At 34.3% G+C, this 13,892-nt stretch overlaps 1 protein-coding gene across 1 annotated transcript; it reads right to left on the bottom strand.

Moving 5' to 3' along the window:
* Window positions 1–2,562: 2,562 nt before the first annotated feature.
* On the bottom strand, window positions 2,563–12,043 carry LOC134742648 (esterase FE4-like). The gene is made up of 4 exons (XM_063675830.1): window positions 11,952–12,043; window positions 7,361–7,495; window positions 3,794–5,079; window positions 2,563–2,928 (listed from the first exon to the last, which is right to left on the bottom strand). Exons 1-4 carry the CDS (start codon window positions 12,027–12,029, stop codon window positions 2,751–2,753), a joined length of 1,677 nt encoding a protein of 558 aa, XP_063531900.1. The 5' UTR covers window positions 12,030–12,043; the 3' UTR covers window positions 2,563–2,750.
* Window positions 12,044–13,892: the final 1,849 nt, after the last annotated feature.

Below are 13,892 nucleotides of genomic sequence, written 5' to 3'. Positions count from 1 at the left end.
AGAGGTGAACACAAAAATACCAAAAACTTGGAAATATTGACAACCAATCTAATCAATATAGATAACATTAAGTAGAAACTTAAGATAAGTAAATTATAAATAATATATCTAAGTCACAAATTATAAATTTTTTTCTACGATTTTAAAGGTATCTAAATATTTTATAACATTAAGTAGAAACTTAAGATAAGTAAATTATAAATAATATATAGATAACATTAAGTAGAAACTTAAGATAAGTAAATTATAAATAATATATTTAAGTCACAAATTATTATGAAATAAAACTATGAAAACGGATTATATCGCGTATATTGAATTTATAATTCATCCCGACGTTTCGAACTCTTTACAGCGTTCGTGGTCAACGGGTGACTGAGGAAAAATTACAAAATGCAAAAATACCCACATACTAAAATAATGAACAATCATAGACTACAAACTTTAAGGCTGGTTGTACATGCAAAATCGGTTCAAAAGGCTAGTTATACACTATAATTATTTTCAAGTAAAGATATATATTATATACGCGATAAAAAATTATTAATTTTTTTCTACGATTTTAAAGGTATCTAAATATTTTATAACATTAAGTAGAAACTTAAGATAAGTAAATTATAAATAATATATAGATAACATTAAGTAGAAACTTAAGATAAGTAAATTATAAATAATATATCTAAGTCACAAATTATAAATTTTTTTCTACGATTTTAAAGGTATCTAAATATTTTATAACATTAAGTAGAAACTTAAGATAAGTAAATTATAAATAATATATAGATAACATTAAGTAGAAACTTAAGATAAGTAAATTATAAATAATATATCTAAGTCACAAATTATTATTATTTTTCTACGCTTTTAAAGGTATCTAAATATTTTATAACATTAAGTAGAAACTTAAGATAAGTAAATAATAAATAATATATAGATAACATTAAGTAGAAACTTAAGATAAGTAAATTATAAATAATATATCTAAGTCACAAATTATTAATTTTTTTCTACGATTTTAAAGGTATCTAAATATTTTATAACATTAAGTAGAAACTTAAGATAAGTAAATTATAAATAATATATCTAAGTCACAAATTATAAATTTTTTTCTACGATTTTAAAGGTATCTAAATATTTTATAACATTAAGTAGAAACTTAAGATAAGTAAATTATAAATAATATATCTAAGTCACAAATTATTAATTTTTTTTCTACGATTTTAAAGGTATCTAAATATTTTATGACCTATGGAAAATAAATTATTTGTGTTTTTAAATGGAGTTTTAAATTATCTATTAAAAATTGTCTTCCTTCATATTATGTGAAAGGTGACGGCCGATGACAAGTAACCAAAGACCCAATAATTGATATTGGCCACTGCCATTTCACATTGCACAAGTTGGCAAAACCAGAGGAAAACATACTTTAGATTGATTGAATAGTTTTTATTGGCACACGTTAGTAAATAGTAGATTGTTAAACAAGGGATGAAAGGCACTCATTTCTGCCGAGGTATGTTGGCGCTCGAACGCAGTGACAGCACCAAATAGTCCGAGGCAGAAATGATGCCTTTCACCCGAGTTAAACAGTCTACTTTTCATTTGGAATACGAGGAAAATAAAATGCATGTTTTTTTTTAAAACATGACTAAGTATACATTTTTATTAATATTTCTTGAGGGTACTTTCTATTAACAATTCAGGCAAAAGTATCGTTATTTATGGAATGGAGAGTCAAATATCAGAATGGAAATTGTATAACAAATCCATTTAAACTCAAAATTCAATTGCGTATCGTAAAAAAATTAAATAAATCGTATCTTGAACATAAAATGCTCTAGTGCAGACACGTATCATTTTCTGCACACCTTTTAGAACAACAATAACCCTCTTTCAGAGCATGAGAAATGCATGAAAATACAAATACAAATACAAAAATCTTTATTTGTTTTAAACACAAATTGCCATGATTTAGGTGATGGAGCCGCCCGGTAAGCAAAAAATTGCCTGTGTCGGGAGGCACCGCTCTTCCCTAGGTTAAAGCAAACTATTTGTACAAATAAAAATTTAAAATCTAAAGATTAATTTCTAAAACAACAAAAATAACCATTTAACTTACACTAAATTTTAACAAACATATGATATTGTAACTTAAATAATTTATAATAATAACTATAAATGCATGAAAAACGTGTGTGTGTGTGTGTGTGTGTGTGTGTGTGTGTGTGTGTGTGTGTGTGTGTGTGTGTATGTGTGTGTCTCTATATATATATATATATATATATACATATATACATATATGTGTGTGTGTGTGTGTGTGTGATAGACTGTTCTGTCCGTTTGCCTATATTTTTTTTAGTATTCTGATATTAGTAGTTTTTCCGTTTCTTCGTATGATTTTGTTTTCAGCCACGCAGTAAGGAGTGTTTTTTTTATACCACGTCGGTGGCAATCAAGCATACGTCCCGCCTGATGGTAAGCAGTTACCGTAGCCTATGGACGCCTGTTTTGCAATCTCGGTGTGACTTTGAGTGAATGTCTTATTCTTTATTTATTTTATTATATAAATAGGCAGACTGCGTTAAATTGCGACCTTGCAAAGTGCGATCTTGTACGTGAAGTCTTAGCTACATAGATAATGTCTACGTCTATTATTTTTGTAGTTAGGGTTATATGGTAATAATTTGTGTGTTTTTAGTGTTGTTTGTAGTATGTATGTAAAATAAACATGTTACACTTATTAATATTACTTAGTTATTTTTTATGCATGGCACGCCAGCCTCGCAATACAGAGTGTCCCAGAACTCCACGTTTTGCTGCTCAGCGAAGATTCCCGCCGTCGACTGTACGTTGATGTCTAGGTATTCCTTGTTATTCGTCGTGTACAATGGCCATATTGGGTCAGCGAAGTTGTCTGGAGTTGGGTTGCTGAAAAATACAAACATAGAGTGGTTGGCACTATCAGTTTGACAAATACAATTAATACAAAACGGTCATACATAAACAGAAATACATATTACTTTGGGTACGGAACTCTAAAAAAGAAAAGGGTATGCGCGTGGCCTTGGTCTGGACGGACCGTGTAGAGACAGTTGATTTGGAGCCACTTTTGACCTCTACGTAACTTTTTTTATTTACACACTAAGCACCTATCCAATTTGTAATAGCAAAAAAAAATTTTAGTGTCGAAATCAACTATGATGAATTTACTTATTACTAATAATTTATTTATTTATTACTAATAATTTCTGTACAAATATCCCATATCCTGAACTTTAATTACATTCCAAGTGAACTAGAACTGCGCACTCATATAGATATCAATTCTTTTGCCAGCAAAGTCAACAACGACGCATATATTCTTAATATTGAACTTGGCTTTCATTTCCCAGGTTACATTCAATAATCAATTTTCGGTATTCTGATATGTAACCCATTTCCCATTTATGTTTTTAATAGGATTATAATTACCGTGAGTCATTAAAATCTTCAGTTAGTATATATTGGCATTTTCCATGGAAAGACAACCATAAGACCATATTAGCAATTTTATCAAACACAAAATACTTTTCGGTGTAGGACACATCAAGAGGAAACCTGCATACGTTTGATAAGAAAAATGTGTGAACTCCCTGCGTATGGAATATAGTCTTCTACTAGCGTAGAGGACTATAGCCCAAATCCTCTTGTTTAATGAGAAAATGCCTATGCCCAACAGTGGGACGTTTTGGTAATAAATGTGGTTTTATAATCCTTAACTAGTATTTAGAATCTTAGATGAAAGAACACTAACCTGGTTTTAGCAAAATCCGTCCATAATTTAGTCATCTTCGATACGTAACCCTTCAAGTTTTCCTGCGATTCGTAAGCAACTTTGGTATAATTATTAGAAAACAAATAAAATGCGTCGTCTCCATGGCAGGCTCCTTGCAAATCCAAACCCCCACTATATAATTTCTTGATCACATTGAGGTCAGTGTCGAAACTGAACCTGTACATATAAATGGGACTGTTGTGTTTAGAATACAAGTAGGCAAATCTGTGCGTGTTATACACGAAATACAAGTCAGATAACATAGTGACAATCACCTTATAATCATCTTTTGTGTACTCTCTGTCACCTATATAGAATTCTCTAATCCTTTGACCCATATCGTTAAGGTGATCTTGGCTTAGTTTATCAGCGATTTCTCTAGGCACGTCGTAGGAGGGATTGTTATTGTAAATGTCTAAATTTCCTAATCTATCTTGAATAAAAGAAATGGCTTCAGCGGAGTAAAATCCTAACATCAATGGAACTTTACGAATTCTTTTCGACTGAAGAATATCCAAAGGATATTCATTTAGGAACGCTTCGACATTATCAAATTTATTTTCGACAACTGGCAAAAATCGCATAGACACTCCTCTATATTTCTCATCATCCGTACTCGTAGCAATAGTCAAGTTAGTTAGGTTCGCTGCTGGTACAGATCTTAAAAACTCAAGCAGCTCATTGGTATTATTCGTGTCTTTTCCTAAATATTTTCCAACTCTGAATGCCCTGCTCTTGCTGCCTACACCTATCGCCCAATCATGGACACTAGTACCACTTTGTGCGATAACTTTATGAAATAGTCCTCCAGTCATCGGCGACAAGATATGATGTGTCACAGAGCAAGCCCCGGCACTCTCCCCAAAAATCGTAATATTATCGGGATCTCCTCCAAGCTTTGCAATATTCTCCTTTATCCACTTCAACGCAGCGACTTGATCCTTCATACCCGCATTGCCAGGAACCTCAGGGGTTTCCACATTTAAGAATCCAAGCACTTCAAGTCTGTAATTCAAAGTGACCAGGACAACATCCTGTTGAACGAGAAACTTTGGCCCGTACACGTCATCGTTTCCAGATCCAACTCTGTAGGACCCTCCGTGTATGAAGACCATGACAGGCCTGCGGTGACGGAGGGATTTGGTGAAGACGTTGAGGAACAAGCAGTCTTCGCTGCCTTCGAAGACGGAATTTGTTTGCGCGCAGATGGAACCATATTCGGTCGCTTGGCGTATGCCTTCCCAGGATTGAGGCGGCAGGGGAGCCTGGAGAAAAAAACAAAACTAAATACAGTTCAGTTTTGTATGGTGAGAGAGAACTGAACAAAAATTCAGATTTATTAATTTCCTGGACTATGTAAGGAACTACTCAAAAATCTTCTAGAGAGTGTGTTTAACGGCTGTTTAAAAGACAAATTATATTAAGTAGTTCTAAACTGAATGTGTCGGACAACAAAGTGAAGACTACATGGAATATTATAAATAGGGAAGCTGGTAAATGTAAATCAGGCGATTGTCAAGTCAACATTTTCTCGGATAAACAACTTATCATGTCAAACAACGATGTTGCCTCGGCATTCGATGATTATTTTTCTAAAATAGCTATTAATACCACAAAATGTCTACATTCATCTTCGTCTTGAGTTCATTCCTTACTTTGCGCTAATGTTAAGAAATGTAATATTGACTGAGTTTAGTCAAGTAGATTCAGGAAATATTGTTTAAACATTCAAGTCACTCAATTTAAAGAAAAAGGAAGACTTATGGGGAACATCAGTTAGAATCATTACGTCATTAGTCATGTCATAAACGTAATAGCGCCTTACTCAGCCGTAATTTATAATATTTCAATTTTACAAGGCGTCTTTCCAGATCTTATGAAATACAGTAAAGTCATACCTCTTTTTAAATCGGGTGATTCGAGTGATATCGCTAATTTCCGTTCAATTTCAATACTACCTGTACTATGTTTTTGAAAAGTTAAAATGTTAAAATGATCTACTGGGTCACTTCATCAGACATAGATTACTTACAAGCAATCAGTTCGGTTTCAAAAAGTGCATATTGTGTGATCTTTCTAAAGCGTTTGACATACGTGGATCATGGAACGATTATTTTGAAATTAGAAAACTATGGTCTGTCAGAAAATGCCCTAAACTTTTTGTCTTCTCACCTTAGCAATAGAACACAAACAGTTGTTGTAAACAAAACCCAGTAAAGCGGACGGAACTGTAGTCCAATTAGGAGTATCATAAGGTTTTATTTTGGGTCCATTCCTATTTTTTGTTTACATAAATGATTTGCCATGTATAGTAGAAAACCTTTGTGAAATAGTTCTTTTTGCTGATGACACATCACTACTTTTTAAGGTTGATCGGAAATCTACCGTGAATAGCACACTTGTTGATGTACTTAACTGGTTTATTATTAACAATTTGCTTCTTAATGCTAAGATGAACCAAATGCTTAGATTTTCTTTGCCGAATGTTAAACCAGTCGATACTACAGATACTATTGAATAATGAATGCTTAGAAATGTTAGATAAAGCACTGTTTCTTGGTTTAACATTGGACAAAAATCTACAATGAAGTCCTCATATAAGAACACAGCTAACAAATTAAATTCGGCCACTTACGAAACGTTTGTAATTCCTACATAATTATCTAAAAATAATGAATTAGTAGGTATAGGTATAAAAACTTGTCAAGTGACAACCCCGTGCCCCGTGCCGACACTCGCAGCTCGGTCATAAAACTGCGGCGAGCAAAGAAGATTCACGGTTCGTGCGCTGTGATAAGTTCCAATTTTGCTTGCAAGCGGCGAGCATAGGTATAATTTTACGCCTAAATCTGACTTTTGTGAAAGAGTGAATTTTCTGTACGGTAGTACTATTAGTTATTCTGTGCTAATGTTGAGACAGCTCGCCTTTTGTATTATAGTTATTTTCATAGTGTAATGTCATGTACTGGTATCCTGGTATATCTAATTTCTGGAATACGTTATGGTATTCTGGTTTGGGGCAAAGCAGCTGAAATGACAGTCTTTCAAATGGGAGCCATTCGTTTATATATAACGTAAGAACATGAGAATCACTAAGAGAACTTTTTAGAGAAATTAATATTTTAACCGTAGCTTCTCAATACATCTATGATTATATTATTTATGTTGTTAAGAATCTAGACTCCTTCACTGAGTATTCTGATATCCATAACTATAACACTAGAAAGAAAAATAAGCTTGCTATAAAAAAGTTTCGTGTCCGTCAAGTACAAAAGTCATTCGTTGGGCAATGCATTCATTTTATAACAAGTTACCTGACGATGCTTTAAGATTACCCATTTTAGCTCTAAAGAATTACTTAGAAAAGTCATTGACGTTGAAGGCTTAATTACAGAGTCGAGGACTACTTGACAGACAAACATGCATGGTTCAAAACGAGAAACTGTAATAAAAACAAGTAGCAATTAAATTCATTGTATTATGGCTATTAATGACCGAATCACACCTTTATAGGGATAGACAATAAGTTGTATAAATAATGCATACCCTGAACCTCAGATGTCCCAGCGGTGCCTGGGCATACGGGATGCTCTTGAAACAATAGTAAGTTGATCCATCATACAACGTGTCTGTAGCACCCTGTAGCTGTCCTTGCTTCACCGTCACTATCAGCTCGTCGTTCTGTAAATTAATATACCTAGGGTTAGATTTTTTAAATAGTATAGGTATACATATTTTTAGCGGTGAGAGCGTGCGACTTGCAATGCGGAGGTCGCGGGTTCAAACCCCGGCTCGTAACAATGAGTTTTTCGGAACTTCGGTTACCTACCTATGAAATGTCATTAGATATTTCGATTTTCGGTGAAGGAAAACATCGTGAGGAAAGGATTGCCGTGGCAAAATGCCGGGCCAACGCGAGGAAGTTGATGACATAGACATATTTTTATGATAGCAGTTTCCGAATCAGAACTACAAATGAAAATGACTGAAATGAGTGCCTTTCATCCCTTGGTTAACAATCTACCAACTTTACTATTTAATTTACTACTAATAAGTAAGTTTAAAGGACGAAAGACAACGTGACGCGACGCAACCCCACGCGACGCGTGCTGAGTCGAATCAAATTGTATTACTTATTTTATTTTGTATTATGACCAGGGGCGTGTTGCATAATGAACTACATCAAACATCAAACATTTAGTCAGCAAATAAAAACTTTACAAACAATAAAATTAACCAAAAAATTACAAAAAACTATTACAAATATGAAATCAATGAGATATTAGATACTTTGTTAGAGATGTACTTATCCAGTCTAAATGTCGAATTACACAAAAAAAAACTAATAAAAAATATACAAACAACAGACAAGTACTAAAATTGTTTAGAGATGTAAAAGTCTACGTGTCAGAGATAAAATATATATAATAAAAAAACGATCATCAAATTACCCTTAGAGGTGCAAAGGGTCTCCAAGACTTGAACTATTATATAGGTAATTAAAAGTAATAAAGTTAAAAATGACTACTCAGTTGATTACCTACTGTATAGGTACTTTATAATTTAATGTAAGGATACAAGATATATACAGTGGTACTACGTAAACGAAATTAATAACTAGCTTAAATCTAAAATAGGCCCTTGAGGCATTGTACCAAGGATGCTGGCGGCATTTCCCCGCTGTATCGCAATGCTGATACGTTGTGCGAGAAAGCCGCCAGCTCTTCGGTCACCAGTTACGTCAACCAGACGCTTCGCGATTTCTGCAAACAACTTATGCGCGCTGGGACCCCATGGACCTAGAGTTTCAACTCCAAATGGAACGAAATGATACTCTCAATTAAAAGACAAGAAATTAAATTAAAGGTTAACTGGAAGAGATCCCTTAAGGGATAAGTTCGCCTTTGTACAAATGATGCGTTTTTCTCGTGTTTTATGTTTATTTTTGTACAATAAAGAGTTTTACTACTACTAAATCAGATAAACAGACAAGAACCGAATGAAGTGTCTCACGTTATGCCAAGTTACATTACTAAAGTTACATGGGTACTTATAATGGGTAGTTACACAGGCATATAATCTAATAAGTGAAATTAGAAAAGGAGTTCCTCTTGTAATATCAGTCGTAGTTTATTATACAACACGGCCAAGAATCACACTATTAACGCGCGTATTCACGTGGAGTATTCATAGTGTGATTCTGGTCATATAAAATAATACAATACACGCGTCGCGTCGGTTTGAATCGCGTCAAGTTTTAATAACGTGTTTCGGCCTCAAGACACGGCAAGTACGTTTAGTATCGAGAAATGTGCGTACATGCTACCTATTTATCCCAAATCAAATAATGACCCAACCGCTCTCTGTTATCTGGCGTCAAGCTGAGTAAACTGCCGGGGTATGTATAGAGCCGGATTGGCATGCGTTAGAATAACAGTTTTAAAAGATTCACGGCAAATTCACGGTTATAATTTGACAACTCTAAGAAGATATTTGAATTGAATTTATTTTTCTACATAATATCACTAAAACGTTCAAATACCTTGGTCACTGGGTTACCGAGGACCTCAAGGATAACCTCGACATAGAGAGAGAGCGTAGAGCATTGGTCGTACGCGGAAATATGCTGGCGCGCAGGTTTGCTAGGTGTAATAAAGACGTGAAAAAGACACTGTTTAAGGCATTCTGCCAATCTTTTTATACCTGCAGCCTGTGGGCCAGCTATACGCAGCGAGCGTACAATGCTCTACGAATACAGTACAACAACGTTTTCAGGATGCTGATGGGACTGCCACGTCACTAGTGCGTCCGAGTCCGGAATGTTCGCGGACGCGCACACGGACGACTTTTTTGCGAATACACGCAACAGATCGGCGCGGCGTCACTTATGCGGAGACTGTGTGTAACAGTAACAATAGTATTCTGAAAACGTTGGCACGTTGGCAGGTAAGATGGATGCACCATTATTCAAACACTGGAATAGTCTACATGTGGCAGCAACAGATGTTGAGAAATGGTGCATCTAGATTGCCTAGATTTTATTTATTATCCTATAAAAAGATTAAATTTATTTACATACAAGATATAATACAGTGGTACTACGTAAACGAAATTAATAATTAAGCCCTTGAGGTATTGTACCAAGGATTTATTTATTAATCGAATTTAAACATTTTAAACTATCGTGAGACATATTAACTTAACTAACTTGAGCCCGAAACATGCTTATGCAGTGCTTAGGCTCTCCGAAACATGTCGCGCGCGTGACTAAAAACACGTGAGTGAAACCGCTAAGTTAGTTAAGATTTATTTATTATTGTATTTTATTTTATAATATATTGTACCTATGTGTGTTATTTATCTTTGTGTCACGTGTATATTTAATTATTTAATTTTGTAAATTCTAATTGTATGTCACTAACCTTAATTTAAAACTCTTTATTTACATACAAGATATATACAGTGGTACTACGCAAACGAAATTAATAACTAGCTTAAATCATCAGCCTGCCGGTGAGTAAGGTTGCTAGAGCTCGAGGGAGAGGAGTGTTAGGGTCGGCAACGCGCATGTAACTCTTCTGGAGTTGCAGGCGTACATAGGCTACGGAGACTGCTTATCATCAGGCGGGCCGTATGCTTGTTTGCCACCGACGTAGTATAAAAAAAAATAGGCCCTTAATTAATTTTAAGATTTGTTGGACTTGTTAATAATATATGGATTTATAAGGACATGGATTCGTTTTGGTGTGAAATAAAATATATTAAAAAATACTTGGGACAATCTTCCAAAGATCAATTGACCGGTACCTATATTGCTTTATATTTAAATTTTCATTTTGAATCAGTGATTTATTTTCCAAAAGAAGACTATAATAGATTTAAGGGTTTATCAAAACACGCAAATCATTTCAACCCAAACAAAATACTACCTACTTGAATTTTAAACAAAGAAATGTACCAATTAGGTACCACAAAAAGATTTGAAATGTTTAATATGTAGTAGGTATTAGGTATTTAATTAATATAATAATTTTAAATACTGTATGCGTAAGATGTGGGTTAAAATTTAGTATTAATAGGTATGTCAACAGGTGATTCCGTGGATGCTTTAAAATTAAATAAAAATATTTGTAGATATTCGTCGGTGCAAATTAGGGAAAAATTTAGGGGAATTAAAAGTTTATCTACATATATGAAATTCGATTTTATAAAGGAATGCGTATTAATTCTAAATAACTGCTTTAAAATTAAATAAAAATATTTGTAGATATTTGTCGGTACAAATTAGGAAAAAATTTAGGGGAATTAAAAGTTTATCTACATATAAGAAATTCCATTTTACAAAGGAATGCGTATTAATTCTAAATAACAAATAAATCCTTTAGAAGTACATAGAATCTAATCTAGTATAAATATATAATATAAACTAACTTATTAAATAAACTAAAACTACAAATAAATTAAAATTATTACTAAAATAAAAATAAACATCTATATATATATTTAAAAGACCTCATCACAAAAAGAACACCCCGTCCAGCAGGTAAATCAAGTCATAAAAAATATAAATCTACTAATCTACCTGTCCACTTTTTCCTCAGTTGTTCTCAGCCAGTGGTAAAAGGCGAGAGTTGGCGGAAACAGATAGGAATAACCCGTATAGTGGACCCAGACGCCAGACGGGACAATTTTTCGCCAATCTGATTAAATTGTCCGATCAAATCGGGCCGTGCTGACTGCTGACACAAACGCTGATTTCGATCGCCGATTATGACCAATATTATAGGTACCGATAAAATGGAGGTGCGGACGCAAGAATACCAATTTGTGACTAGAATTCGGATTTGGGGGCATTTTTATAGAGCGCTCAAATACTTATCACCATAAAACTAAAATTGGTGATTAAATTGGAGATTGACTCCACGTCTCCTCTGATCAAATCGGTCGATTTGATTATTAGTATTTAGTATGTAGTCTGTGATTTGATGATCCCGTCTAGACTCCACCTATTGAATGCTATAGTCATAAATCTAAACCAAATTTGTAAATATATATTATATTGAAACATGTCCATCTTATAATTTCCATATATAAGCCCAGTATTATTGGAAATAAAAAAAGAAAGAATATAGCTTACCTCTGCACAAACTGTGCATCTTAAATAAAGCAAGTGAACACAGAAGAAAAATAACAAATTACAATTATATGCATACATTCTCACAGGATGAGAGCTCAACTACTAATGAGTTTGAAACACGTACGATCAGATCTTTAAATACCGGTATTTTCGCGTTATGATTAAGGGGAAGGTTGCTATCATTGGACCACTTAATTTCGCTGCCTTATAATTTACACAATTCATGTAAGAAATTAAAACAAGTTTGATAATTTTGAACCATTGAAATATATTTATTGTGATGTGAGATAACTTTTGTTCCGTAGCTCAATGCTACACTTTGAGCATACTAGCGCCATCTTAATTTATATTGATAAGTTGCTTTACTTAGCACAGAAACAACTATGCGTACGCGCACAGAGTAGCAGATGATGTTCTTCTTTTAGCCTAGAGCTTTGTAAGTACACCGGTAGATGGCGCTGTTAGTGATACTCTATGTCTTGCTAAGGTGATAGACGTCGGTTGTCACAGCGTGGAGCAGTCTGCTTGTTTGTAAGTACACCGGTAGATGGCGCTGTTAGTGATACTCTATGTCTTGCTAAGGTGATAGACGTCGGTTGTCACAGCGTGGAGCAGTCTGTTTGTTTGTAAGTACGCCGGTAGATGGCGCTGTTATTAAAAAATCTCTATGTACGTCAGCTGTCACCAAAGATCAAAGATAGATATAACTCCGTAATAGATGGATACAGTCTAAGGAAAAAATGTGCCTCGAAAATCAAGAAAATTTGATTCTCGTTCAGAGGGCGATACTAGTTTTGGCCTACAGTCGTATAGATGGCGTTGACGGTTTCGTTTGTTATTTAACAATTTTAACGCATATGAGTGAAAGAACATGGGTCAAAATCATAAAAATAATTAATGCAAATAAAAAAAATCATTTATCTATATTTAAATACATTCTATCGTATTTTTATAAATCTTCATTTTTAGTTTTAAAGTGTGTCGACAGATGGCAGTGAATTTACTGGGGTTACAAAATTTACTATGACAGTACCGCTCTAGTATAAGTTACTCTATGGTCTTGCTAAGGTGATAGACGTCGGTTGTCACAGCGTGGAGCAGTCTGTTTGTTTGTAAGTACGCCGGTAGATGGCGCTGTTATTAAAAATTCTCTATGTACGTCAGCTGTCACTATGTCGAGCAATCAGCTGTGATTTGTTTACGATAACTTACTGTTCAATGTCCTTGTTACTTAAACTTAATCCTACGATTGTCACATGCACAAATATATTACACAAATAAACTTAAGGTACACTCTGCATTAAAATGTCACTGGTTGCCGTGTCAGATTTAAATGTTTAGTTTTTGTGTTCGTAATTGTTCACAGTAGATAACACTTCACGTTCGTAGTTACAGTTCACATTGAATTATTAAGGGGCCCACTGACTATCAGTCTTCTTCTTTTAAAATTATGGCTTCAGCCCAGTGGGACTATTTCGCCAGTATCAAGGTATTAAGAGGTTTAAAAACGACAAAAATTGTACGGTTGTACAAGACAGTGTACGGTGATTTGTTAGCTCTTGTAAATCGATAGCTAGACTTTACAAGAAGCACGTGGACTACCGGCCGTTGACTCCAAGATGGTGGTTAAACGCGCTTCAAAATTAATTCTCCATTCACTGCACACTACCACATTAGTTTACTGTATAATAAGCTATCGATATTACACTTTAAACAATATTAATGAGCAAAAAACAAAGTAATTAATCACGATGCTAACTATCAAGATGGCGCTCGAACCGGAAGTCTGACTATCAGTCCGCCGGACGCTATCGGCCTGTCAGTTGTTCGGAACTGTCAAATTTTTGTTCTAACTGACAGGTCGATATCGTCCGGCGGACTGATAGTCAGTGGGCCCCTTAATTAGGTTTTTACACTGAAATATCGTGTCTGGCTATTTTT

This window comes from Cydia strobilella, chromosome 7, assembly GCF_947568885.1.
Source record: "Cydia strobilella chromosome 7, ilCydStro3.1, whole genome shotgun sequence".
Lineage (NCBI taxonomy): Eukaryota > Metazoa > Arthropoda > Insecta > Lepidoptera > Tortricidae > Cydia > Cydia strobilella.
This window is presented reverse-complemented; position numbering and strand designations above follow the sequence as displayed.

Coding starts and splice junctions, on each gene's coding strand:
- LOC134742648 (XM_063675830.1), bottom strand. CDS start 12,029: ATGTATGCATATAATTGTAATTTGTTATTTTTCTTCTGTGTTCACTTG. Junction 5,080..7,360: donor TGGGACATCTGAGGTTCAGG/GTATGCATTATT, acceptor TTTTTTCTCCAG/GCTCCCCTGCCGCCTCAATC. Junction 2,929..3,793: donor ACGGATTTTGCTAAAACCAG/GTTAGTGTTCTT, acceptor TGTATTTTTCAG/CAACCCAACTCCAGACAACT.